The sequence below is a fragment of the Mauremys reevesii genome, linkage group 12 (genome assembly GCF_016161935.1).
Source record: "Mauremys reevesii isolate NIE-2019 linkage group 12, ASM1616193v1, whole genome shotgun sequence".
Lineage (NCBI taxonomy): Eukaryota > Metazoa > Chordata > Testudines > Geoemydidae > Mauremys > Mauremys reevesii.
Genome location: NC_052634.1, coordinates 17,447,367 through 17,475,364, shown reverse-complemented (window position 1 = coordinate 17,475,364; position 27,998 = coordinate 17,447,367). Strand labels below are relative to the sequence as shown.

At 44.6% G+C, this 27,998-nt stretch overlaps 1 protein-coding gene across 7 annotated transcripts; it reads right to left on the bottom strand.

Moving 5' to 3' along the window:
• Nucleotides 1-9: 9 nt before the first annotated feature.
• CCDC15 (coiled-coil domain containing 15) lies at nucleotides 10-26,935 on the bottom strand. 7 transcript variants are annotated; one of them, XM_039496868.1, is made up of 11 exons: nucleotides 26,857-26,935; nucleotides 25,655-25,886; nucleotides 20,848-20,997; nucleotides 19,664-19,873; nucleotides 18,443-18,559; nucleotides 16,191-16,355; nucleotides 13,350-13,469; nucleotides 9,948-10,051; nucleotides 2,538-2,717; nucleotides 2,270-2,418; nucleotides 10-536 (listed from the first exon to the last, which is right to left on the bottom strand). In XM_039496868.1, the coding sequence occupies exons 2-11, from the start codon at nucleotides 25,847-25,849 to the stop codon at nucleotides 415-417; spliced, it is 1,512 nt and encodes a 503-aa protein (XP_039352802.1). In that variant the 5' UTR covers nucleotides 25,850-25,886; nucleotides 26,857-26,935; the 3' UTR covers nucleotides 10-414. The 7 variants fall into 7 exon arrangements, with proteins under 7 accessions (XP_039352802.1, XP_039352796.1, XP_039352801.1 ...); XM_039496862.1 differs by having other exon boundaries at nucleotides 26,805-26,909; XM_039496867.1 differs by having other exon boundaries at nucleotides 26,815-26,907.
• Nucleotides 26,936-27,998: the final 1,063 nt, after the last annotated feature.

The window sequence follows — 27,998 nt, the reverse complement described above, 5'->3', positions numbered from 1 at the left end:
GCACAGATGTTTTGAACTTGGAAGAGTTTATTCATCTGTTGAATACATAAAAATTTGGATTTATGCTTCAAACAAAAATCCCTCATCCATTTTAACCATCCCATGGTATCCCTTTACATTAGATCCCTGCATTACTGATCAGTGGTAGCAGCAGGGCTAATTCTGGGCCTTTGGAGTACTCACCTTCCATAGTGTATATAGATCACACATGATGAAAGGAGTTAGAGGTACAATTTAACCCTAAATGTGAGTATTAGTCAAAACAAACCTAGTGTCTCTCTGGATAAGGGCTAACAAATGAAGAAGAGAGTGAATGCTCTGGGATAGAAAACTGCTCCGGGGAACAATCGTCTACCCTGTGCACGCGCCAGCTGTCTGCTGCACATTCGTAAAAGCTGATTCCAGGCCGACCTTTCATGGATTCTTCACAGAAGTTGCACGTACTGACGCTAAGTTATGGATTGCAAGTCGTGTGGTTGAATTCCCATCCGAAATGTCACATGATGAGATGACCGACTGCAACGCTCGAGCATAAGCTGAAAAAAATCAGAAAGTGCTAAGACTGTAGCCTGAGCCAGCTTTCCCACAGAGCCCTGGGGCTTACTTCTGGAGTCATTTGCTAACTTGGGAATTAAACAAAAAATGCAGTTGTGCCTCTTGACAAAAATAGAGAGGGACATTTTCCCAAGGGCCTCATCTCTGAAGGGGGAAAATTCATAGGATCTACGGATATCGAGCAATCATGTGCTCCTGTTGCTGCATAACTGAGCAAGATAAGCTTCTGCATGGCTTTGGGGGCAGCGTAGCTGCTTAGCAGATTACCACATGGGAAGCTGAGACACACAAAACAAGCAAGGGCAGGATTGGGCACCAAATGGGAGACTAGACATGAAAAATCCCGACTCCGTAAGAGAGCCTTGCATGTATTCTGCACACAAGCATTTAAAGTGTAAAGAGTTTGAACAGCAATTCCTCACTCACCAGCCAGCTCAGATGTTCAGGGGCCTTTCTGTAGGCCACAAGCAGCACTTGGTAGGGGTCGGGAAATGCTCCCAACACCATTGCAGGTGTCTGAGATGTATTAGTGGGTACAGGGAAAATAAGGAACCTTGAACATAGGAGCCAGAAGGTAAGTGCTGGAGAAGCTGATTTTTAACTAGCTGGCATTCTACAACATATGTCTGGGCTGGGGGTGCAAATATTGGTTAAAAAAGTTAACTGGTTAACCGAGGTAGTGTTGGGGCCCCGCCAGCTCGACATGGCTGCTGTGGCCAGCATGGCTGGGGTCCCTCCTGTCAATGCAGGGCCATCAGGCTTAACGGTTAACGTTGGTTAACCGATAAGCCTAATAATTACTGGTTAACCTTTTAAATCCCTGGTCTGGGCACTGTAAAATAGCAATAGCAGCACCCACGTGTGCCATTACTGACTTTAGGCTTGTGTATTTATTTATTTTTTCTACAAACTGTTGCATTTCCCATTTAAATCTCATGACTTTGTATTTTTGAAAGTAGTTTATGAGGATTGCCCCAAGTGTCTGTACAACCAAATACCCTAATTGTTCTGCAGGATAATTTAAAGCACAAGACTGCTTTGTTACAGGTGATTGATAACATCTCCCTCCCATCCACCTTCCGATAAAGACCTTGGCATCAAAGTGGAGAGCAGATTTTCCAAGAGCCAGGCATTTTCTGTACCGTTTACATGTTTGCTTTGCGGTACTTTTCCCCATAACATGTGTCCCCATCAGTTCTTTCAAATATAATTTCATTATTAACTCTAACAGAAACAGGTGCATCCCTGGAAAGTTGCCAACCCAGCTCTTGGTGTGACAGTTGCAGTTTCTCCAAAGCAAGGGTTGCAAAGGGGGGTGCCAGGTGTCTGCAGAATGCCCAGGCTTTTCTAGTTCCTGGATTTGGACTCCCCCTTGGTTTTGCATTAGTGAGAGCAGCAGCTGGTGCTTAGCTTTAACAGCTGTATAAAAGTTACAAAATATTTGTGCCACAAGAAAATCTAGTTCAACAGACCACCGAGGCTATCAAATGAAATACTACCCAAGTAGTCTGTATTCCCCTGGGAGTGTGCATGGGGGATGTGTGCACACGGACATAAGTGCAGACCTCACATTAGAGTAAGTTAATGGAAATGGTGCTATGAAACGATGGGAACTCCTAGCCAGGCTTAACGTTTGCCTGTATGGCAGGACTCATACATCTGACCTCAGTTCTGGGTTTACACTGATTCCTTACTAGGAAGCAAGAGCTCAAACCTTTGTGGTTTTTGTAGAACATGCAGTTGTTGGCACAGGTATCAGGATGAGAGTCCCAGAAATCAGACCCACAGCAGCACAATGGAGGCAAGTCAATGTTATAAAGTTTTATCTTCTCCCTCATCTGAGCTCTTAAAGCTTCCATGTATCTGCAAAAATAAAACAGTTTCCCTGTGACAGGATAATACCATTGCCTTCATTAATCCCACTGGCAAAGCCAGGATTTTGAGAACAAGACGAAGGAGCCCTCAATCATTCACCAGCTCACCTCATGTATTCCTTATTTCTCTGTTGCTTTTCCTTACTCTTCCTCACTCTTCTCTCCTCCAGTCTGAGTTGAGCCAGTACTTCACATGCCTTCTCCCCAGAACAGGTGTCTTGCTGGTAGGCCATCTCCTGGATCCTCTGCTCCTCTGCACGACGCTGGTGCTCCTTCTCACTCTTAATTCTGTGGGCAGAAGTGCTGTTTAACTGGATCTTTCAGAGAGAAGGAAGATGGTCCCATGTTCAGAGGACAGGACTAAGTCAGGAGCACTGGGTTCTGTTTTCTGCTGCATGTGGGACCTAGGGTATGCCCTATATCATCCTTCCCCCCACAACTGTAAGATACCGACAATACCCTCTTTCTAGAAGCACTGGATCTACAGCAAGGAGTTGGATTCTGCTGCTTTCGCCCAGGCCCCAACTAGTCACCTACCTGCAGAGGAAAACAATTCTGCACTGTGTTTAAATGCAGCATCAGCTTTCTATGTGATAAACTTTAACATACCGTAACTGTTCCTTGAAATTTGTCAAAGCTAATTTTCCCTCCTGGCTTCCTCACTGGAGAGTTTTGTGCCTTGTGTGCGCGCCTTCTCCTTTCCTCCATTCCTTTATAGCTTCTCCTGTTTCCCCTCCCGCCCCCACACTGTCTTTTGTTCTGCCCCCCCATGTTTTCTGTCTCACATTTCTTCTCTCCAGGGAGCTCTGACCCCTCCACCCACAGGCTTCCTTCTGGCTCGGAGGATTTGCACACAGTTCCAATAGTCAGTTTGTGAGGTCAGAAGGTACCATTGTGATCATCTAGTCCGATCTTGTGTACAGCACAGGCCAGAGAACTGCCCAGAAAGGATTCCTGTTTGAATTACAACTGAAAAAACATCCAACCTTGACTTAAAAATGGTCAGTGTCAGATTCTCTCACAACACTTGGTAAATTGTTCCAGTGATTAATTATCTTCAGTATAAAAATGTCTGCCTTATTTCCAGTCTGGATTTCTCTACCTTTAACTTCCACCCTTTGGATTTTGTTATCTTTGTTTGCTGGACTTAAGAGCCAAATATTTGTTCCCCATGTCAGTACATAAAAACGGATCAAGTTGCCCCTTAACCTTCTCTTTGTTAACCTGAAGGAACTCAAGCTATCACTACAAGACAAAATTTTTCCATTCATTTAATCTTTCTCATGGGTCTTCTCTGAACCTCTTCAATTTATCAACATCCTTCCCCAGTTGTGGACACCAGAACTGGATACCATATTCCAGCAGCGGTCAAACCAAAACCCAAATGTAGAAGTAATATAACCTCTTTAGACCTACTTGAGATTCCCATGTTTATGCATCCAAAGATCACACTAGCCCAGAGGGCCACAGGATCACACTGGGACCTCATGTTCAAATAATTATCCACCATGTCCCTCAAGTCTTTATCAGAGTCCCTGTTTCTCGGGATAGGAATCCCCCAACCTGCAAGTATGGCCTACATTCTTTGTCAGGAGGCTCCTGTGCTGCTCCTCTTCTCCACCTTAGAAAGTAGCAACAATGCCTATGCCACTGCTGCTTCTTCCCTTCCATCCTCTTAAAGGAGCAGCTGCCCAAAGGGCAGGAACCAGCAATTCTGTTTCCTGGTCCCACTCAGCCCACTGCAGATTTCAAAGGGCCCTGGTAAGTGGGTTTCCTCCCCAAGTACTGGGGATGATCTTCACTCCTCCCACCACTCCAGGCGGAGGACAGTACTCCATCAGCCAAAGCAGAGGGCTGTAGCTCTAATCTGGGCTTCCCTTCCTCTCCCCGTTGCATTCTCAGAGCAGGGAGAGTGAAGGAAGCCTGAATCTAGGGAGAAATTTGGTGTAGACTCCATCCAAATGCTGATGGGGAAGGGATACAGAAAGGCTCACAGCTGCTTGCCTTCAGTGCAAGTGTTGGGCTGACCAGCTCTGGGGAATTAATCTTTATTACATTGTAGTGGACTTTAAAACAAAAAAAAAGTCCCGCATATGTGGTGTCTGGAGTTTGGGGCAGAGACTGGCAACAAGTGTGAGAGGGCTGAGGGTGGGAGTCATGGGAGCCAAGTGTTAGAGCTTTGCATGGAAGTTGGCTAGGGAGGAACTTGCTGCAGACAATACATGGGGCAGACTGCATCCATGCGATCACCATCCTAGGCGACATGCTGAGGACAAAGCTGGGGGAAGATTTAATACAAGTGCTATGGACATTCTGGGCTGTACCACAGGACACACTGTTCCAACGTATGCCAGAGGCCATTTCAGCCCTTAGAAGAACCCAGAATCCAGAGGGCACAAAGGTAACTTACAGCTACCTTTGCCTTCAACCCCAGGAGGGCCCTGACCTCTGGCTAAGGTATGCCATGCTGTGCTTAGTGCTTTAATGGACCAGAACATTCTTTATATGTAATTTTTGGTTTTATGATAAAGCTCTTCATACCTTGATGCAGAATCTGGGTTATTGTGTAAACTATATAAGCTTGTACTAAAAATGTTAAGGACATTCTCTGGAACAAGTTATTACCATAGGCAGAAATGGACTTTAAACAGAGAGACATCTGATTTAGTTGAGGATTGGTCCTGCTTTGAGCAGGGGGTTGGACTAGATGACCTCCTGAGGTCCCTTCCAACTCTGATATTCTAGGATTCTATGATCTACCATGTTATTCTTTTCAATGAATACCAAATGCAATAACATATTCTAACTAATCACTGCCAAAATTCAATCTGAAATCAAAGCTAGGTTGAGCTCAGATTGGAAGAGTACCAGAAATTAAATAAAGGGTGTTTGCCCAACGGACCAGAAAAAAAAACACACACCAAGGAGGAGAACGCCTAAGCCAAAGCTTCTCTAGTCAAGTTATAACGCCCGAAGATGTCTTTACAATGAAGTGGTAATACAACCTTAAGTACATCGTAAGTGTGCTCCTATAAAACTCAGAACAAGGACAGCTTAGCTTTACATCAAGTAACTATAGGAACAGCTCACTTCCATATATAGAAAGGCTGGGCAGCTAGTAAATCTAGCAAACTTATAAGACTGCATCAACCAGAAACAAGAAAATACTTCAAATGGTCTCCACATACACAACAGACCTCAACCCTATTGTCCCTCTGCAAATTTGCGTACACAGTCAATCCCTTGCCTCTCTAAAAGTGCAAAGTTTCAAAAAGTTCAATGACTAGAGGATTGTTGAGGGTGGAATAGATCTGGACAAGGAGAAATCTGGAGATAAATGTGAGACAGGAGAGGCAGGCAGTAGAAACAAAAGTAAAACTGTTTGAGCAGCATATTCCAGAAGTCTTGAGGTCTTTCTGAGAGTAGCCTTCATTGATTTGAGATCTACCATACCATTCCCTCACTCAACCTGCAGTGGCAGTCTAAAAAGCTAACAGAATGGTAGGAACTTTAGGCAAAAATCATAAATGCCACTATATAAATCCATGGTACTCCCGCACCTAGAATATTGCGTGCAGTTCTGGTCACCCCATCTCAAAAAAGATACTATGGAACTGGTTGCCAAGGGATGTTGCGAAGGCCAAAACTATAACCAGGTTAAAAAAAGAATTGGACCTGTCCTCCGTGAATTTATCTATCAGCGGCTATTAGTAATGGTATGATTCTTCTCACAGAAGTCACAGATTCTGTGACTTTCTGGGATCTCCGTGACTTTTTGCAGGGCTGTCGGACCAGCAGCTCCCAGGGTTAGTTTATCCCCCGTGGGGCTGGAGCAGAGATGGTCAGCCCCTTCTGCAAGAGCAGCAGCTGAGCTGGAGCAGCTGCTGGAGGTCAGCCACTAGCAGCGCTCTGACTGTTAGCCTCCGCCTCCCCCAGAATATTTTTAGTAAAAATCAGGGACAGATTGCAGGGTTCCATTAATTTTTGTTTATTGCCCATGACCCGTCCCGGACTTTTACTAAAAATACCTGTGACAATCTTAACCCTAGCTAATAGCCAAGATGGTCAGGGATGCAACCCCATGCTCTGGGTGTCCCTAAGCCTCTGACTACCAGTTGCTGGGGCTGGACAACAGTAGATAATAACTTGATAAGTGCCCTGTTCTGTTCATTCCCTCTGAAGCATCTGGCATTGACCACTGTCAGAAGACAGGATACTAGGGCAGATGGACCATTGGTTCATAAGAATGGCCATATTGGGTCAAAGCAATGTGAACCATCCTCTCTTTAGGAAAATTGCTAAAAAGTACAAATGCAAGATGTTTGGGTTTTTTTAAAACAAACCAACCATGATTTAAATCAAGGTTTCTGGCTTGTTGATTTAAATCTTGATTAAAATCAATGATTTCAGTCAGTGATCTAAATCAAATCCATCCTGGGTCAAGGAACAGGAAAAGAAAAAAAAAAAGTATGTCAGAGGGGTACAGAATCCTGAGGTTCATAGAGTTTCTAGTCCCATCCCCTTTTGAAGAATGCAGAAAGGATTTTTATTCACGTTAAAATCAACTCTCCTTCATTTGTACGTTGCAGGGGAAAAAAAAGTTTTTATTAAGAACTTTCATGTGTACTATTTAACATTGTTCTCAATTCATTCAACACTTAGTCTTTAGATTAGCGCCAGGTTAAACTGTATATAAAAAAGTAAGTGCATTAATTCCTGGTTAAAAAGGTCATTTGAAGTAGCATTTCCTCTTTTAAAGCTCAGAGATCACCCTTGCAAACAATGGCTCCAATCCCACAAACACTTATGCATGAGTCATTCTCAGCACATGAGTAGCGTCTCTGCAGTCAATGAGGCTACTCACCTGCATAATATTCACATGCACATGTGTACAGATCAGAGCCAGTGTGTATTATCTGAAAGTTAAATCAGGCTGCAGTTTGTGTCACTTAGAGACACAAGAAGTCAGCTGACATTTCTTGATCTATTTGTGTCATGATACAGTGACCTAATACCTGAAGAAAAACTTTCTTCTGCAGTTACTGAGTTGAAAAGAACTGAAAACAGAAGATTAAAATACAATTTATGCAATGCATAAATAAATCAAGATGTTAATAGGAACATGTTAAATGTTCATATGAATTTAGGAGTAAGGATTTAGACTGTAAGACACTTACTTGGACATGGTATTTAACAGACACTCCCTATCATTTGGGAGTGTCTGTTAAATGCCATGCACATGTATGGCATATTAGGAGTGGATTCCTTCCGACGAGGCACACAAAAAATGGAAGAGTTCAGGTAATAGGTAACAGGTAATGCAGTTACATTTGCTATAGCGGCTCTTCCTACACATTTAATGGGTCAAAGTTAAGAAACGGATAAGATCTGTTACCATTATCTAGTCCACCCCAATGGTCAGAGAGGGGCGTTCCCTACACAGCTCTCCAATTGTTTTGTCCAGTACCGTTTTAAGTGACTTGCTATCTCACTGAGACAACTTTCCCCGATGAACAGATTATACAGTCAGGAAAGTTTTGCTGATTTTTACCCAACTCTTTCTTGGATCAGCTTCATCCCCTTAAGCTGTGCCACACCAATTCCTCCTCCCTGCCTTGGGTTTATATTCTTCAAATACTTCTATATGGTTCTTCTACTCTTAGGCTATGTCTACACTACAGTTTGTGTCGGCATAACTCATGTCAGCTAGGGGTGCGATAAACCATCCTCCAGAGTGACATAAATTCTGCTGACATAGTGCTGTGCCAACACCAACATAGCTACCGCCACTCACAAAGAGGGTTTTATTATGCTGACAGGAGAATTCACTATATATATAGCCCTTAGATCATTATACCACATATACAGGATATCTCCTATGTGTTTGATGACAAAGGGGCTGCAGTACATGGCAGCTCGAGTCAATTAAGCACATAAAGCTTCCCTCATACTACAGCAGTTCTCCTGTTAACCACACACCAATTTGAGGCAAAACAAAGGAACTGATGCAAGGAAAAAAAAATTCAATCAGAGGACTAAAAGGACAGTAATAGAATTCAGACCAATCAATATGGTTTTATGGAAAATACATCTTCTAATCTAATAAAAACAACACACAAAAAGTGATAAGTTTGACAAGTTCAGTTGATAAGAGTAACTTGCATAGAAACACACTCAAAACTCCAGTACAGCATTTGTCTTAATACTGCGTGACACCCTAAGATACCAGTTCCTTTAAGCACAAAGTGAATGAGGAACATATTAAGTTATTAGAAACTGGCTAGCAGATCTCAATAGATTATTGTTAATGGAAGATCCTCATAAATGGGAGCATTTCTAGAGGGATCGGTTCTCGGCCAGACAATATTTTTAATCAGTGCCCTAGAACAAAGTATTCCTGATAAAGTTAAGATCTGTAGACTAATAAATAATAATGGGGAAAACGGTCACTTACACAGAGCAACGTAGATTACTTGGGAAAGCTGGGCATGATTAAACAAGGAGTTAAACACAAAGATAAATGAAAGTAATAAACTTAAATCCAAGAATGTTGGTCATACTTAGAGAATGGGGGACTGTACCCTGAAAAGCAGCAACTCTGAGAAGGACATCTAGCCAGCTGGGTGTTAACCATGACCCTGGAGCAATGCCGTGATCAAAAAAGCTAATACACTCAAAGATCATATGAACAGCCAGTAGGAGTAGGGAGACTATGCATACAGCTCTTACAAGACCATCACTCGCACATTGTATCCAGTTCCTGTGTCCATGCCTCTAAAAGAGCATTGAAAAAACTGAAGAGGGTTCAGAGAATAACTACAAGACTAATTTGAGGTCTTGGAAAACATGTTTTTATAGAAAACATTCTGTTTGATAAACTAGATAGTAAGAGCTGACATGGATCAAAGTCTGTGGGTCTAGCTACAATGCAATCAAAGCTCTTGAGGACACAGCCAAGCTAGCTTTCATCTAGCTAGCTAGCAGTAGCGAAGCCCTGGCAGCTTGGGCTGCAGTAGCCCAACCAGGACACTGCTTACATATTCTAGCAGCTACATGTGCTGTAGACATACCCTGTAAGTATCCACACAGGGAGAAGATATCTAATAGTAGAGAGCTCGTTAATGTAGCAGACAAAAATCACCACAAGCACCAGTGGCTTGAAATTGAAACTAGACAAATTCAAACTGGAAATAAGAGTGCAAATTTTTAACAGTGAGAGTAAATAACCATTGGAACAACTTATCGAGGCAAGTAGAGGATTCGCTATAACTTGAAGTCTTTAAATCAAGATCAGATGTCTTAAAAAGCTTCCAGGCTAGTAAACCCACAAGTTATTGGCCTTGATGCAGAAGTTACTCTGAAATTCTATGGCCTGCTTTATGGAGAAAGTCAGACTAGATTATCACAATTGTCCCCTCAGGCTTAAAATCTGTGAAATTTACGACAACCTTCTTTCAGTTGACTGTACATCAAGGGCAACAGCTATAAAGAAATCCATAATTATTAGTAGGTACCTACTTTGCAATTTTCTTCTGACGCTCTTTCTGCCTTTGCTGTTCCTTTACTTGTTCTCTCTCGATATCCATGAAGAGACGTCTGTATCTCAGGTACTGATTTTGACGCTGCAGGAAAGACGACATAGTCTTAAGAGGAAGGTGCCTTGGCGCAATATACAGAAGGACCTGGAAGTGGCACTGCAAGAACTCACACTGTGCACGTTATACTGCAAGAATTAAAGGAGGAAGGATTAAGTTTTGAGCTGAGAAGTCTCGCCAAATATCACACTGAATAAAAACCCAATAAGCAACACCCTGTGAAATCCACCACAGAGTTTACCTGTCTCCAGCTGCTGCTGCTGGTCATTCTGATGATAGAAAACACATATCAGTCATCTTGTGCTCCCTGTGTATGAGTTTCTTCTTTCTCCTCAAGGGAGAATTAAAATGTTTCATTGCACATGTTCCAGAACTGAATGAAAGGCAGGAAGAAAGCTGTTACCTTGCTCCTCTTCTCTTCAGCTACCTTGCAAAACCATGATCTTGGTAACAACATCTTCTACTGCAAGGGTTCTTAAACTTTGTGTGACATCTTATTAGCAATACCGTCTCATGGACGCCAGCTATAGCAATTGCTTGTGTTGTAAGGTATTTTTACTGGAGCTGGCCAAATTTTATTTTTTTTCCAATGGAAGAGTTTCCCCGCTCCTCCCCATCAGAAAAAGGTGTTTCATTGAAATCAAAAGAGGTTTCACTGGAATGTGCCAACTGACAGAAAAGTTTGAAACCTATTTGAATGGAAATGGAGGATTGTGTTCCAATTTTCTTGTTTTGTTTCTACTTTTAAATGTAATATGTTTAATTTTTTTAAAAAGTTTTTCAATGTTTGGACATTACTGAAATGATGGGTTTCTATGAAGTATTTCAGAATTTTTGTTCCATGGTAAATTTTGACTTCTCATCCTGACTGGAAATGAAAGGAAATTTTGAAGTGTCAGACTTTCCCACAGGATGGAAATTCCATTTTTCTCGATCATCTTTAAGTTTTGTCTTCTTTCAGTGTTATTTTGTAGTTGCGGTGAGGTAGAGGCAGCACCATGTGACCAGCCAGCTCATTGACAACCACCAGCAAGTGGGCCACAGGCCACAGTTTGAAAACTTCTATGCTCCTGATGGACCCACAGTGGATTTCCCAAGACAACACTCATCTACCCAACCTCATGCACTCATAGTTCTTCCTCCACCCCTAAGATTTCTGCTGTAGAATCTCTGAAAGGAGATCCAGCATAAAGGAGGGCCTGTAGTGAGAAGCCAGAACCAGGGGTGTGGAAGATTTACATTACCCAGCCAGGGAGAGAGGAGTGGCTGGGGACATTTTTTCCCCTTCAATGCTTACACATTTTCTAGTCAAAATAAGAGACCACACAGTTTTAAGATTAGCCCTGTGGCTGATCAGCCACAGGGCATGTGAAAAAGTCATGCCATCAGCTCCACAACAGCTGGAGCCTTATTAAGTATCCACGGTTTCACAGGGGAGATAAGCCCCATATGTGTTGCTATATAAGGGGAAGTCTTTGATGTCAAGGCTTCAGCCCCACCCATAGAATTCAAAGGGAAGAAAAAAACCCATGGATGTACTAAGAGTGGAGAAAGCGTCTAACTAAGCTCACATCGCCATGCAGATTCGTAAATTTTAAGAGCAAATGGGACCATTAAGATCATCTAGTCTGATCTCTGGCATAACACAGGCCATAGAATTTCATCCAGTGATTCCTCCATCAAGTCCATAACTTCAGGTTGAACTAGTTCATCTTTCACATGGGAAAGAAACCCTATAGGCATACAGAGTCTAGAAACAGATTCAGGACAGAGGCCTGCTGAGCATACATCAAACGCTGCACATGGCATGGAAACCCAAGTGAATCCTTCCTTGGTGGGGAATTGTTCTATGTACCTAAAAGAAGACCTGGTTTCTAAGTCACATGCTGCATTTGATGCACTGCTATTTTCACAGTTTATATAGGGTTTTCCTCCCAGGTAGGCCCTCTGCTAAGAGTTGAGATGACTGAACTTTTGAGTGATCATGAAGTTAGAAATAATGGTGTGCAAGATACTGGCAGGCTTGCAATGGAGGAATCAAGCTTTAGGGTGTGAAAGAGAAAAGAAATGGGAGGCTGAGCGGGAGAGAGCAGTAAGCTAAGAGGAATGGGTGGAGGAACAAGTCAGAAGGGTTGATATACAGAGGGGAGAGACCATTTGGAAGCGATGAAGGAAAAATTCTTTGCACCTCAGGGGTTCAGTGGTTGCGAAGTAATTGGTAAGAAGTTGTTAATTTAAGAATAAAAGCAAACTGTTTATCATTTGAAGCTTATGTATAAAATACGGCAAGGCTCACAAGTGAAAGAGGGAAATGTTACATTAAAATAAGTGGACAGTGAAAGGGAATGGGTGGGGAGAAGCACCTACTAAAATAATTGTCTCTTTTGGGTCTCCCAGCGGTTGTCATCTTCCTATGTCTTCTAGGCTGTAAGCCAAGCAAGGTATGGACTAGCATGTTGTCTCTGGTGCAGTGTCAATCACGTGGTCTGTACTTAATAGTTACTAAATATTACGTGATAGCATGGCTCATCCTGTGTATTGTACCATACCAAGCACCCTGAGGGTGCTTCATAAAGACAGTGGTCATAGATTCATTGCATGGTACAGTTAAAATTATTTTGTTATAATGGATGTTCTGGAAGAATTTTGCTGCTGAAATCCAGGGCAGTGCTACAATAGGCAACTCTGGGTTTGGCAGACCACAGAAACCTCTGCCCATTACAGGTGGGTACTTTGCTTGCAACGCTGTAGTCTACATGCTTTGCAGTTTGTCTGGATTCCAACATACATAAATGGAAAAGTAACAAGCTTTGCCAGCCCTGTGTGTTAAGGAATGAAAAGCTTGCATAGGAGCCAATTCCATACACAACGACTTGGACCTCAACAGACAAGTATCAATCCCCCGCTCGCAACTAAAAAGGGAGCCTAGAAAGAAGCCAAATGGCAAGAGAATAGAAATCCTCATGGGCCGAGCATGTACTCTGCTCCTCTTGGAATGCAGTGTTTCAGTGGCTTTGTATGTCTTTCGTGGCAGTGTACATGGTAAGTTAAACGCTGGGATCCTGCAGGGATTACCTCACCAATTGAGACTACGTAGTTATGGTTCCAACTGCCCCAATGATTCCATGTATGAAGTCAACCAACAGCCTTAAAGGTGTTAATAAGTATTATACAGTATTGGCAGCTATGCCACCAGCTTTGATATATTATGCCAGTTTCTGGTGTTTCACAGTAAACAGCAGCGTCTCCTAACGTGCCCTGCTCTTGATATAATTCAGACGCAGATGCCGAAAATACAAGTAAGACTTTATGCTATTTGACATACCTGTTTCTTGGTTTCTTCTTTGTCTATCCCAGGCCAAAGTACAAGGGGAGCTTGGAAATCAGTGCTCAATCCTGAAGACGGGCCAGCAGGGTCTGACGCATTCATTAATCCGTTATAAAGCTGAAAAAAAAAATATGCAGTGGATCAAGACATGATTGGCCTCAGCACTTTCAGTAAGCCAGAGTATCAACAGACTTCTGTTGAAGTTTATAGCAGTAACACTGGTCTTTTGACTAAGTACACAAGATCTGTACACCATTCATACGAAACACAAAATATGGGGCATTGACATTGCTGATAATTTTATGCATGGCACACAGGAAAGATCATTGGTGCCACTATTATTGTTGAGAAAACATCTTCATTTCTACAATCAGGCATTTATAACACTGCCATGTAAGTTTGTTTTGGACAGAATAAAAGAAAAATCGTAGCTTGGAACAAACTGAAGTTTTATTCACGGCTATAATTGGTTTTGGAAATTAAAGTTGCCCCACTTTAGCCCAGAAATTGTGCAATATCCGTACAGAGCTCTGTGCACACTATATCTTACAAAAAAAAAATCAGTCAACCTGTGGAACTCATTGCCAGAGGTTATTGAGAAGGCCAGAAGCATAACTGGATTCAAAAAGAATTAAATAAATTCATGGAGGACAGGTCCATCAATGGCTGTTAGCCAAGATGATCAGGAACACAACCCCATGCTCTGGTTCCTCCTAAACATCTCACTGCCATAAGCTGGGTCTGAACAGTGGATGGATCATTCAACAAATTGCTCTGTTGTATTAATTCCCTCTGAAGCAACTGGCACTAGCAACTGTCAGAAGACAGGATACTGGGCTATATGGACCATAGGTCTGATCTGGTATGGCTACTCTTATGTTCTTATGTAATTAATGTGAAAATTAGTGGATGTTTTTGCACAGTATATGATTCCTACTGTTTTTCACACATGTATGTGACTTATTTTATTAGATATTCCCAGACAGAAATTTGTTCAAGATGCAGTTAAGATTGAGATTCTATACTTATTATAAAGACAAAAATCATTACAAGAGCATCGCAGTTAGCCCAAACTGACAAATTAAAGACCTTAATTCTGAATGTCCTGGTGAAAAATTATGAGAAATTCAAAACTTTTTAAAACATGGAGATGTACAGATGTTAGATTTAAGGTCCCCAAACATGCTACATTTGACCCTGTAGTGTCACTAGCACTAACTTCCCTTTTTCTCTCCCCATTCACACTTAAGATCTGATCCTGCAAACTTTTACTCATGCAGTTCACAGGGTCATGCTTCCACACTGAAAGATGGGGATTTTTTGTTCAAGGACTTAAAGTAGTTTGCAGACATCTTAATAAGTAAAGCCATTGCACTCATACAGTGGCCAAATCACGACCATCCTCCCATCTTTCTTATGTTCTTTTTCCTCACAAGGGCTCGGAGACATATCTGTGGGAAGCCAGTTGTAAGTGTGATGCTTTAGCCACAGGAGCCCTTTCAATACAAACAGAATAATTCCATGATCTAGACTTAAGTTTGTATATACAGATACAATGTGTTCAGCTACACCTGTTTAATTAGTGGCACACAGAATGCTAGTGAAGAAGAGATTCTTCAGCATGCTATCTGAAGAATCAGGTTTGGGAATGTGTATTTTTGTGGACCTTTGTGTGTTAATGAAGGTGACTAAAGTTTGCACAACCACTGATTGACTAAGGACAAAGCATTTCTCTGTGTGCTCACCTATTATGGATGGATAAGTCTGTCTTGGAGTTTGCTCTTACCCCCTCAGAGCATTGCTATAGGAGTGCAGCTTTCTGTTTTACTTTGGGTTAACTCTTACATGAACTCTGAACTTGGGTCCTGCCAGAAATATTACTTTTCAGTTCATTTGTGCAAAGTTAAGGCCACTGATGCAGCAATTTGTCTTGTATAACCATTGTTTAAGGATCAAAAACGGAATTTAGTGGGATTTGGTAGCTGGTAACAGGACATAGCACAAAAGCTGTGCAAATACTGCAAAAAGCTACTTGCAAACTGTTCCAATTACATGTGCTTATTCTTAGTTATATTCAACACATTTTTGTTTTTTAGTTTCACAAACATTTGTACCAGTGAGTATTTGTTTACAAGAATATTTTCAGGATGTGGAAGTCCCACAAATACTTAGGCAAGTATTTGAAGCAGACAGAACTTGCTCAAGCCTTCTTGCTTCAATATTTATAATCGAATCACGGATCAAAAAAATACAAACATCCCATGTCTAATATAACCATTCTTGGCACAAATAGTAAATGCTCCCATTTTTGAGTAAACAATTTATAAGCAACCCATTGGGTGAAATGTTTGCCTAAAGTATCAAATTCAAACAAATGCTTATATAAATGTATCAGCCTGCTTGTAAACAGAAAAAAAAAATCCAGTCATTAAATATGCTGTCACAAGTACTTGTCCTGGATTCACATGGAATATTCACCTGTAATTATGGGTTCAATTCCAGCTCAAAATGGCAGTGATAAAAAAATTAAATAGCTACTTGCTGTTTAGTGGCTTGAGTGAATAGACACCTATGTAAAAAAAGTCACCACCACAAATGCTACTCTTTGCTATCAAGCTCAGCAAAAAGGTCAAAGTAGAAGTCTGAACTCGTATCTAGAGTCTAGAGTTCAGGTTAGGAGGTCATCTGGCAGTGCATCACCACTGCTCAGGCAGTAGCTGTTCTGGAACAGCAGTCTTAAAGACCAGAAACCACCTTTACTTAGAACAAGAATTAGGGACGCCAGGACTGGCTGATCCAGCCTTGGTCACATCAGGTCTGGGATTTTAGATGTCTTACTTTTCCAAATTCTAGTTTGTAGTACAAGTTGTCATCACCCTGCTCAGCCTGATTTTTGGTTGTTGCCTGGTCTTGTAGTTCAGCGGGAAGGTCATGATGTCCTGCCAGAGGAAACTCCTCACATTCTTCTCCATGCACTGGAGTTGGCCTGTGAGACACTAGTTTCTGGGGAAAACAAATGTTATATTTAAACTTAATTGCATTATTTCAATGCAGGAGCAGCTCATGAATATAAGACCCCTGTAAGCTTTGGGTGTAAGAGCAACCTGAGGACATTTGTTCTCTGTGTCAGTGGAGACTAGGCAGGTTGTAAAGAGGATGTGCTTGAACTTCAGTAGAGGGGAAAGAGCAAGAAATAGTGCCACTGCAGATCTTAACTGGTGGACAATCTTGTCAACAGTGCAAAAGTGACTAGCTGGTGGGAATAAAGGAAGTAGTTTTCTGTGCATGTCGTTTTGCAGTAGCAGGAGACGCAAACATTAAAAAAACCAAAACACTTGCTAATTGCTGCTACAGATTCTCTCAATACTTAGAACAGGCGCCATCTGAGCCATCTATATTAGTGGTACAAACAGGAACTACCTGTGGCATTTGCAAATTAACTGTTGGCAAATACAGGGTGCTGTATGTGCAGGTTTCTGGAGTCACATCGAGGAGTGCAGAATCTTGGGACCTCTCAGAAGAGAAGATATTCACCCTACAATAACTATCAATCTTTGAGATGTTGTAGTAAGTGTGGCTCCCACTCTAAGTGTACCTGAGATCAGAGTTTTGTGAATACCAGCGTGCGTCAGGGTGGTGCACACACACTGTTCCTCCTGATGCTCCCATCTGAGAGCATAAGGGTGGGATAGCCACAAACCTCCCTTGGTTCCTTGCAATTCAAAGTCTGTGGCTTTGGAGAATTCTGAAAAGCGGGGATGGGTAGAAGATCCACACAGATTACATCTCATAGGGTTGGAAGGGACCTCAGAAGGTCATCTAGTCCAACCCCCTGCTCAAAGCAGGACCAATCCCCAACTAAATCCCCAAGTGGCCCCCTCAAGGATTGAACTCATAACCCTGGGTTTAGCAGGCCAATGCTCAAACCACTGAGCTATCCCCCGCCTCAACTAGCCAGTTACTGTAGGGTAAGTAACTGAGCTCTCTTCTTTAAGAATGCCAGTTTGGATCCCACAGGTGTCTGGCAAGCAGTTTCCTCATTAGATGGCAGGAATGAGAAGTTTCAAATAAAAATTGAAGCATTGCTCTCCAAAACTTGGTACCTGATCTAGCCTTGAGGTCAAGGACAGAATATCTGACAAAGGTCAGTGACCTGCTCTACAGTGTTGCCATGCAGATCTCAGATATTGGCATATCCCTGTGCCCTGACAGAGTGAGCCTTGACCATTGGAAGGAGAGGTCTGCCAGCTATCTTGCTACAAGTGGAAATACATTATGTGATCCACTTAGAAATAGTCTTTGCAATGAGATGGCCTGAATTTTTAAAGGGCTAGATGTGGCCTCAAATAGGTGAGGAGACACCCTAAAAGGCATGGTCCTTTTAATACAATGGAGCAAAATTCTGTCCATCAGAAATTAGCCCAGATGGGTTGAGTTCGTTTGTTTTAGTTTCCTTGAGCAAGTAAAGTGAAAAATCGAACTTAGCTGAAGTTAAAGGATGGTGAGTTGGACACTCACCGAGTTCTATCTCGCTAGCTCCAGCAGTAAGAGGGAACTGGAGGGTCATGGTTTCCCCATCCTTGACGCCCCAAGGAGGAACAGGGCTCTGTTGGCTTTGTAGGGCAAAAGCAGGTTGCTCATACAGAAGTGAAGAGCATTGGCATATCTGCTCCCTGTATATTCAGGGCTGATGGGCAAGGAGGAGCCATCTTTACTATCATTATTCAGAACAGGACTGTACTTTAATGGTGGTTATTTCAGTAAGTTTCTTTTCATGTGGTTTTCAGTGGAGCTTGTTTTACTTGAATTAATAGTAATAAGAGGGGAAGAAAAAGTAACCGGATAGTCTAGGCACACTACTCCGTACTGTAAAGGCATCTCCTTGGGTCTCTTAATCCCAGTGAATTTAAACATATGGGATAATAAATTATTAAGTGACAGAAATAACCCATTTTGTTTTACCCTTTATTGAAAAGATCCATGGCACCGTGTGGTTGGCTGATTGTACAGGGCTCAGGATCTTCACACAGTGCAACGAGTAATTTATGATCACTCTCCTAGTGGCTGAGCTGAGTCAGCCTCTCACTTACGTTTCTGGTTGGGCTGACACCCCAGATGCCTCCTGGTAGTTCGGGTGGGCCTGCTCCTTTGGGCACTGTTTTGCAGGATGCTAGCCGGCGACGGACCTGTTTCATAGTTTTGCTAAGCTGCCAGTAAGAAAGACAGATCAAAGTGCTAACAGGTTGACAGTTTAATGACAGCTTGCTGCTACAAATGAGGAGAAGGCCAAAAGGTTCATTACAAGGTAGATCACATCACATCTGAAAGTAGTCAGCACTCAAAGTGGCCAAAGTCATCTTGGCACTTTGCCTGAGGGTGCAATGCGGCATCAGTTGCTTGACTGTTGGAGGTAATCCACTGACAGGTACGTGACAGGCAGCTACGGTACCTTGCACGCATACCTCAACTCTAATCCATAGGACAGTTCTTGGTAAGAAAAATAATTTCATTGATGGCCAATTCACTCCTTGACCAGTCTGTTATGATTGCCAGGGATGTAACCCATTAGTATGTGATCACCAACAGTTTTGTTTCATGTGCCTCACAGCTGTCACAGCCTGACTTGGTTCCTACTGACCTGTTTTAGATTTGGACTTTGGGGCTAGATAGGAGACATTCTAGATCCCATTCTACTACCCAATCACAGGTGCTGTGTGACTAGCTCAGAGAAAAACCCATGCTTTAGTCAATTTAGCCTCAATTCTCTTACCACCAGTAACCTGTGCATGAAAGGGGAGAGGGAGGAGGGATTCCCCCCAGTTCTAAAATATCTGTTAGAAGCCAGTACCAGAACGTGGATGTCTGCCTTGATCCAGCTGATCCAGTTCTGAACGTCCTATGGGCTCATGTATATACTGACACAGACACTGAGCAACATTAACCCAGAGTGGTGGTTTCTTTTTTTATTCCTCTATCAGAAGGGTAGCTGTGTTAGTCTGGATCTGTAAAAAGCAACAGAGTCCTGAGGCACCTTATAGACAACAGACGTATTGGAGCATGAGCTTTTGTGGGTGAATACCCACTTCATCAGATGAAGCGGGTATTCACCCACGAAAGCTTATGCTGCAATACGCCTGTTAGTCTATAAGGTGCCACAGGACTCTGTCGCTTTTTTTATTCTTGTTCTAATATAAGCAGGTCTAGGGGCAGTTGGGGAAGTTTTAATGCTATTTGTTACAGAAAATAGGTTTTCATTCTGGGCATACAACAAATGGAGGCTGTGAGATTGTTGGCAGTCAATAAACACTCACTGTGTTGGCTTGTTGATAGAATAACTGGCTTTGCTTCTCTCTTCCCTCTTCCTCCCAACTGGCATGAAGCTGCTGCACAGGGATCAAGTTGGTACCAGAACTGCAGATGGCAGATGCTACATTACTTCGATACACACATGTATTCCTCTTAGGGGTCAAGTGCAGTGCAGACTCTGAACATCGCATCACAACAGAGCTTTCTTTTTCTGCCTGCAGTGATGGGGGAAAAAAAAACCCACACAAGTCCAGAACAACCATCTTACTGAAGTCACTCATTGAGTAAATCCACACACGTATTGACAGTTTGCTGCCGCAGGTGCTACCTGTGGAACTTTCATTCATGTGATGACAGAAAGGTACAGGAGCAGATGGATTTTTGAGGCTATTGCCCCTGTGGCTCCGCACTCAAGGGTTGAGTGCACCTGAAGGTTAGTGCCCCCTTAGATCACAAAGGTAACCCCTCATGGAACTGAACATGTGGAACACGTTTATTAAAAAGGGAATTGCTGTGCTAATCTCCCTTCCTCCTTCATCTCCTCCTGCCAGAGTTCAAAGATACAAGCAGGGCAAAAGCATGGCTCTTCAGAGACAATACCTCTTTCTTCTTCCTCCTCTCCTCTGCTGACAAGGCAGGGGAATGGGGAAGAGAGCAAGGAGCTAGCCCAGCCCAGCGACATGGAGCTCAACCAGATTGCTCCACTGCAGACTGCAGTCAGAAGGAACTAGCTGGGAAGGTTCTAGAGGTACTGCAGGTTGGAACATGCACTTGAGGAGGCTCATGCTCAACTACCAGTACCTGAAAGACCCAAAATACAGAACTAGAGAAGTTCCCAACCAGTCACACACTAGTGCACAAGACATAACAGTAGGAATCCTGCAAGGGTCATATCTGTAACAGACACCTCAGCAATGGTTTTCAGTTGTGAGTGGGGAGTTCCCTGCTGGTCTTCACTAGGACATAGATCTCTGGACATTAAATCTGTGCAAGATGCCTAGAGTCAAAGCAGCTGTGGAAATAATTGCAAATTTCTTGACTTTTCTTAAGAGACAAGCCTTAAGATTGTATAAATAGTGGGTGAATTTACACAGGAATGATTGCTTTTGAAGCAGTGTCACCATCTAAGCAAGCCTCCTTGTGTGAATCAGAGCAGACAGAGGCTAGTGTTGATACAGGTTTGCCCTACCGCTTCACAGGATTTCTGGAGCTGCTGCTTTCTCCTCATCTTGATTTGCTGATTCACCCTCTGCTTTACTTCCCCCTGAAAGCGTTTCAGATTTTCCTCCTTTTCCTTTTGCTGCTCCTTTAGCTCCTCTTCAACCTGAAACGCTGAAGCCTGGAACAGGTTAAAGCAGATGTTCAAGTTAGCTTTTTCACCATGCAGCTTCACAACAGCCTGGATTTCAGCTTCTCTCTCTCTCTGGGACCTGTACATAAACCTACAGACAAGCAGTATCTCTAGGGAAAGGGATGTGTGTCAATGTTCTGGTTTAAAGATAAACACAATTAGTTAAAATTGTGACTGTGTAACAGATTGTTCTGTGAATTTAGTAACAGCTGCACGGATGGGTTGGGTAGATCATGTTACAAAGTGGAAATCTTTACTTTCCCCCTTTAAAATAGATAATTTAAAGAAAGGAAAGAAAAGGGGCATGTTTAATAAAGCAACTCATGGGGCAATCAGACATGAAGCTGCTTTCAGAAAGACTGACAGAAGCCACAAAACCCAAATCAGAAAACTGAGGGTTGACACCCCTTGTGGTCTCCATTAAGGCCCAGTGCAAGTCCCACATCGGTCTTTCAACGTTTTATGTACCCATCCCAGATCTGTTATAACATGTCAGGGAACTAACTTACAGGGCCAAAATAAAGCAAGACCTGCTCTTCTCACAGTATTTTCACCATCTGATGGAAAACAAACACTCACAGAAATCAGCAATTTAAAGTTTCTCACTTGTGCCTATGAGGACCATTCATCCAACATTAGCTTCAAATATGACTGGTATAAATATCCTAAATTCAACAATAGCACCACACCAAGAGCAGGCATCCAACACCACAAACCCAAATTAGATAAACTGCAAGAAAACTCGGGAAAAAAAATGGCATTTTCTTTTAGATTTACCTTTCTCCATGTATAATACGAAGATACACAAGTCACAGCACATAAAACCACAATAGAAGCGCAACTTCTAAGACTGTCTCCAGAATACTCACTCTTCACCCTCCTTCCATCAGGGCCAGAATGGATTCTTATTACTGATTGATTGTATTAGAATAGCGTTTTGAGGCCTTAATGCCCCATTGTGCTAGGCACTGACCAAAGACAGAGCAAAAGATGTTTCTCACTCCAAAGAGTTTACAACCTAAACAGACAAGACAGAAAGGATAGTGAAAGGGATAGAAAACACACACATATAACGATCAGGGATGACTTGTGTCAGGCTAGTGCCTCCACTGATTGTTTTAATAGTGTTTGACTAGATTTGTATTTATTTTAGTTTACATGTGTTTGTACTAAGTGTATTCTAATTACAGGGGTGAAGGAGAGGGGAAATGAGGAAGAGAAGCACGCAGGACAGCTGGAGTGAGAGTGAGCAAAAGAATTCCAATCCAAAGTATTAACACATTTCTACTCATCATCACCAACGAAATGAGCTCAAGTAAACACAGCTTCTACTGAAAGGGATGAAATCAAGTTATTTGACACAGCAGCAGAGTCCTGTGGCACCTTATAGACTAACAGACGTATTGGAGCATGAGCTTTCGTGGGTGAATACCCACTTTGTCGGATGCATGTGTATTCACTCACAAAAGCTCATGCTCCAATACATCTGTTAGTCTATAAGGTGCCACAGGACTCTTTGCTGCTTTTACAGATCCAGACTAACACGGCTACTCCTCTGTTATTTGACACACACTTTTTGAGACCACCCTCAAGTCTCCAGCATTAGAGACATATCGAACAATATGAAAAGCTTTCAATAAATTTTGTAAAACTCAAGTTATGTGCTTAGAGAGAAAACTGTAAAACTACAAAACAACTGAATATTAACAGCAGAGAGGCCGTACATCACCATATTACACTGCTGTTGCAATACAATACGAAGTGCCTACATAACATACAATAAATGAGAGCTGGAACAGAAAGCAGCTTCATTAAAGTATGAAGAGAAGTTTATGGCACATCAAGCCTTAGTCCAGGGGTTGGCAACTTATAGCACGTGTGCCAAAGGCTGATTTTCAGTGGCACTCACACTACCTGGGTCCTGGCCACAGGTCTGGGGGGTTCTGCATTTTAATTTAATTTAAAATGAAGCTTCTTAAACATTTTAAAAAACCTTATTTACTTTACATACAACAATAGTTTAGTTGTATATTATAGTCTTATAGAAAGAGACCTGCTAAAAATGTTAAAATGTTTTACTGACACACAAAACCTTAAATTAGAGTGAATAAATGAAGACGTGGCACACCACTTCTGAAAGGTTGCCAATCCCTGCCTTAGTCAATGACCCATTTGTAACACAGATGATAAAAAGCCTCTCAAATTAGAGCAACGCTGTTCTGTACTTAGAACGATGCCAGTCTCTGACTTGCATAGGTGGTGGTCATTATACAAAGTATATTGTATATTCTGATAAATAAATAAATAAATGATAATTCTGTATCATGCCCTTATGGTATGTAAAAATTGTACATCAGTGCATATGACTGCACCAAATACTTGTGTTTAACAATGCTGCAATCAGAATCTATGAACATTTGTCCATACCTGAATACAACACCTAACCTACCAATGAATTTTGTGTGTATTTACATGGGCAGCGGGTATAAAAGGTCAGGGGAAGCTAAGCCTCCCCAAACAGGATGAGGCACACCTCCCTTCGGAGGCATGCCAGTCCGCCGCCTTTGAAGCGCCGCTGCTGAAAGGGCACCCGAGCCATGTCCCCGTTCATGCTCTGCCCCGAGGCCCCACTCCTGCTTGTCTTCTTCCTGCCCCAGCTCTGCCTTTTCCCAAGAGGCTCCACCCTCACTTCGCCTCTTCCCATCCCAACACTGCCTCTTTCCCAGAGACCCCCGCACCTCTCCACCTTCTTCGGGATGGACCAAGGGCACGGGGCTACAGTTGAGGTACCATTGCCCCCCCCCCATTTCTGGGGAGCTTCTGGCACTTGCACCCAGCCTCCCCAAATGCAGGTGTCAGATGCCGCCCATGTGTATTTATTTGTAAATATGCTAGTAAAAAACAAAAGAAAAATCACAAGGCCATTGCTGATTGGTTTGCAGTATGGGTTAGTTAAAAAGTCAAAATAAGGAACCTCAAAACACCAGCATATCAAAGCCTACTATTCTCCTGTCTGTTTCCTACCAGAGGAGTACTGTAAAATGGGCTACTCATTTCACTGAGATAGTTAGTTATGCGTGGCAGCCCTTGTGCCCACTAGAGTAGGATTTTCTGCTGGGCCGAAAGAGCACATTTCAGTTTCTACCTGCTCATAACAAATGTGTCTTTCTAGCACAATCAAAGTAAACACACTGGGGACAGTGCTGCCTTCCACTTGGTTGAGGATGCTATACAAAAAGAAAACAAAACCGATCTCTGGGCAAAAGCAATGAAAGAGAAAGAGACAAGTAAGGGCAAGGATGCACATACAAACCGAAGCCTGCTACAGCATACTTATAGACTCCAAGACCAGAAACGACCATCATCATCATCATTCTAGTCTGACCTCCTGCACACTGCAGGCCAGAAATCCTCACCCACCCACTCCTGTAATGGACCCCTAATCTCTGGCTCAGTTACTGAAGTCCTCAAATCATGATTTAAAGAGTTAAAGTTACAGAGAAACCACCATTTATACTAGCTTAAACCTGCAAGTGAGGAAGGCAAAAAACCCTCAGGGCCTCTGCCAATCTGACCTGGGGAAAACTTCTTCCCAATCCCAAATATGGTAATCAGTTAGATCCTGAGCATGTAGGCAAGACCCACCAGCCACGCACCTGGAAAAGAATTCTCTCTAGTAACTCAGAGCCCTCCCCAACTGATGTCCCATCACCAGCCATTGGATACATTTGCTACTCGCAGTCACAGATCAGCTACATGCCATTGTAGGCAGTCTCATCATACCATCCCCTCCATAAACGTTTCATGCTCAGTCTTGAAGCGAGTTAGGTTTTTTGCTCCCACTGCTCCCCTGGGAAGGCTGTTCCAGAACTTCACTCCTGTGGTGATTAGAAACTTTCATCTAATTTCAAGCCTAAACTTGTTGATAGCCAATTTATATCCATTTGTTCTTGTGTACCCACTGGCACTTAATTTAAATAACTCCCTCCCTTAGCTACACCCAAATTCTTCTGGAAGGTCCCTAGACTCTGCAGTGCTTAGGTGAAAATTCTGTGGACGTTTCAGGTAAGTTTTAAGAATGGAGGTTTTATTGAGTTAAACGAGAAAATAAACAAACAGCCGCTGTGGGATTTATTTCGCAGTTAGTCACAAAAAAAAAAAAAGAACTTGTCTGCACATTTTCTAGAGTACTATAGATTGTCATCTTAAGGGTTTCTGCATTAACAACCCCTTAAGATGAAGGGAGCAAGTTCAGGTCTCTCGCAGGTATCATTTCAGACTGTCTGCAAACTCAGGAAAAAAAACGTTGCATTGGTTTACACGCAGGTCACCTTTTCTATCGTCACAACTATGAGTACTAGAAACAGAATTCAATAAAATAGATTCTGCAGCAAGGGAGGACTTTGGAGCTGTGGAATCGCAGAATACAAAGGGCCCTGCCTGTGACTATCAGATTTCTGGGGAAGAGTAGAGGGATAAGGAGCACAAAGTCAAGGAAGAATACTTAGAAGCTATAATCTGAACCCCAGCTGAGATTCCCACTCAGAGATGATCTAATCCTGGCCTGGATTATCAAAGTTGACAAGGGAACAATCTGGAGAAAGCAAACAGCAGAACAGGCAAAGCATTCAGACAGGGCACTCACAAAAGCAATGCTCTCCTCCCATTTGCCATCAGCTTGGGCGCTCTCCACCCAAACTCCCACAGGGGCCACACTCTGGTTCCTCTCAGCCAGTACTGCCTGATTCACTGCCATCCACAGACACCTCGCTTTGTCCCCTACAGGCTGTCCCACCGCCATGCTCCGGGCACAGGGCTGCTGCTTCGCAGGTGGCAGCATCGCAGTCACACGGGAAGCCAGTCCCTCATCCACAGCCCTGTTCAAAAACAATGAAAACAACAACTCAATAGATAGTTCTAGGCAAAAGCAGCCCAGTGCCCCCAACCCCAGCACACCCCCGCAAAAGCAACCCAGTGCCTGCTGCCCTGCCACAGACATCCCTACGCCAGCCCCAAACTAGCCCATTGCCCCACCCCATCCCACTCCAGACACCCCCATCCCACCCCAGCAAAACCAACCCAGCACCCCTTGCCCACACCAGACACCCATACCCCACCCCCACAGACTAACCTAACCCAGCACCCGCACCAGACACCCCCATCTCACCCCAACAAAACCAACCCAGCACCACCTGCCCCCCCAGACACCCCTAACCCACCCCCACAGACCAACCTAACCCAGCACTGCCTGCCCCGCGACACTCCTAACCCACCCCCCCAGAGCAACTTAACCCAGCACCGCCTGCCCCCCCGACACCCCTAACCCACCCCCACAGACCAACCCAACCCAGCACCGCCTGCCCCGACACCCCTAACCCACCCCACAGACCAACCCAACCCAGCACCGCCTGCCCCTGACACCCCTAACCCACCCCACAGACCAACCCAACCCAGCACCGCCTGCCCCCGACACCCCTAACCCACCCCACAGACCAACCCAACCCAGCACCGCCTGCCCCCGACACCCCTAACCCACCCCACAGACCAACCCAACCCAGCACCGCCTGCCCCCAACCCACCCCGCAGACCAACCCAACCCAGCACCGCCTGCCCCCACCCCGCAGACCAGCCCAACCCAGCACCGCCTGCCCCCACCCCACAGACCAACCCAACCCAGCACCGCCTGCCCCCGACACCCCACAGACCAGCCCCGCGCCGCCGAACCCCACCGCTACCCCGCAGCCAGGCGCCCCCCTAGCACCCATCGCCATGGCAACTCAGGCACCTCGCCCCACCCGCTCTCACGCGAACACAGCCCCAGCCCGGACGCAGCTTCCGCCAACCGACACTTTGAATCCAGGCGCCGCTTCCGCCCGGCGCGCGCGCCCCACCCCAGGACACGCCCCTTCCGCCTCGCTCGCTCCTGGACACGCCCCCAGCGGGGTGTCCGCGGGGCCGGGCTGGGCTGTTGGCGGCCGCTGCGCAGGCGCCGTGTGAGCCGCAGGGCGGCTTCGGGCGCGCGGGCGATGGAGCAGGAGCAGGCGAGTCCCGTGCGGGGCAGGGCTGCGGGAGCCCGGCCGGGGACAGGCGCTGCCGCGCCCGCCTCAGTGACCCGCGCCGGGGCTGGCGCTGCTGGGAGCATGGGTGGCAAGTTTGTAAAAATTTTGGTGGGGCCCAGAACCCGCCCCCAACTCCGCCCCCCCAACTCCGCCCCCACCTGCCTAAGGCTCTGGGAGGGGGCTCGGCGGGGGAGGTCTGGGGTGCAGATCCTGGGCTGGGGATTAGGGTGCAGGAAGGGTGCTGGGTGCAGGCTCTGGGCTGGGGCAGGGGGTGGGTGTGCAGGAGGGGGTGAAGGGTGCAGGCTTTGGGATGGAGTTTGGGGTTGGGAAGGTGTGGGAAGGGGAGGGTGTTTGGGGATAGGAGGGAGTGCAGGGTGAGGACTGTGGGGCTGAGGATGAGGGGTACATGATGCAGGAGGGGGCTCAGGGCTAGGGAAGAGGGTTGGGCTGTGGGTGAGGGGTTCATGATGCAGGAGGGGGCTCAGGGCTAGGGCAGAGGTTTGGAGTGTGGGGTGAGGGATGTGGATGAGGGGTTCATGATGTGGGTGCTCAGGGCTGGGGCTGAGGATTAGGTGCGGGGGAATGAGGGCTCTGGCTGGGGCTGAGGGTTTGGGGTTGGAGAGGCTCAGGGTAAGGGCAGCCTGCCTTGCCAGTACTGGCGGAGGGCAGGCACTAGGACCCTGCGGCAGCAGACAGCAAATCTGCTGGGAGCCCTCCGGGCAGCAGGCAGGGGAGAGGCGCGCTGCGTTCTGTCAGGCAGGGACGCAACACAACGCGGCGGAGGGGGGGGAACACGCGGAGGGGGGGTGGCAGGCAGGGGCTGGGACCTGCTCCAGGCAGGGTCGCAGCGGCGGGGGGAGACCTGCGGTGGCCGGGGCCAATCCAGGCAGGACCGGGGGGCGGGAAGAGACCCAGCTCCAACTATTGCTG

Bases quoted from the DNA above. Each gene is read 5' to 3' on its own strand.
- CCDC15 (XM_039496868.1), bottom strand. From the start codon at position 25,849: ATGCTGCCACCTGCGAAGCAGCAGCCCTGTGCCCGGAGCATGGCGGTG. The intron at 20,998-25,654 runs GTGAGTGCCCTG...AACCTGTTCCAG, and splicing joins GGGAGGAGAGCATTGCTTTT to GCTTCAGCGTTTCAGGTTGA. The intron at 2,718-9,947 runs GTAGGTACCTAC...TTCTGCCCACAG, and splicing joins CGTCAGAAGAAAATTGCAAA to AATTAAGAGTGAGAAGGAGC.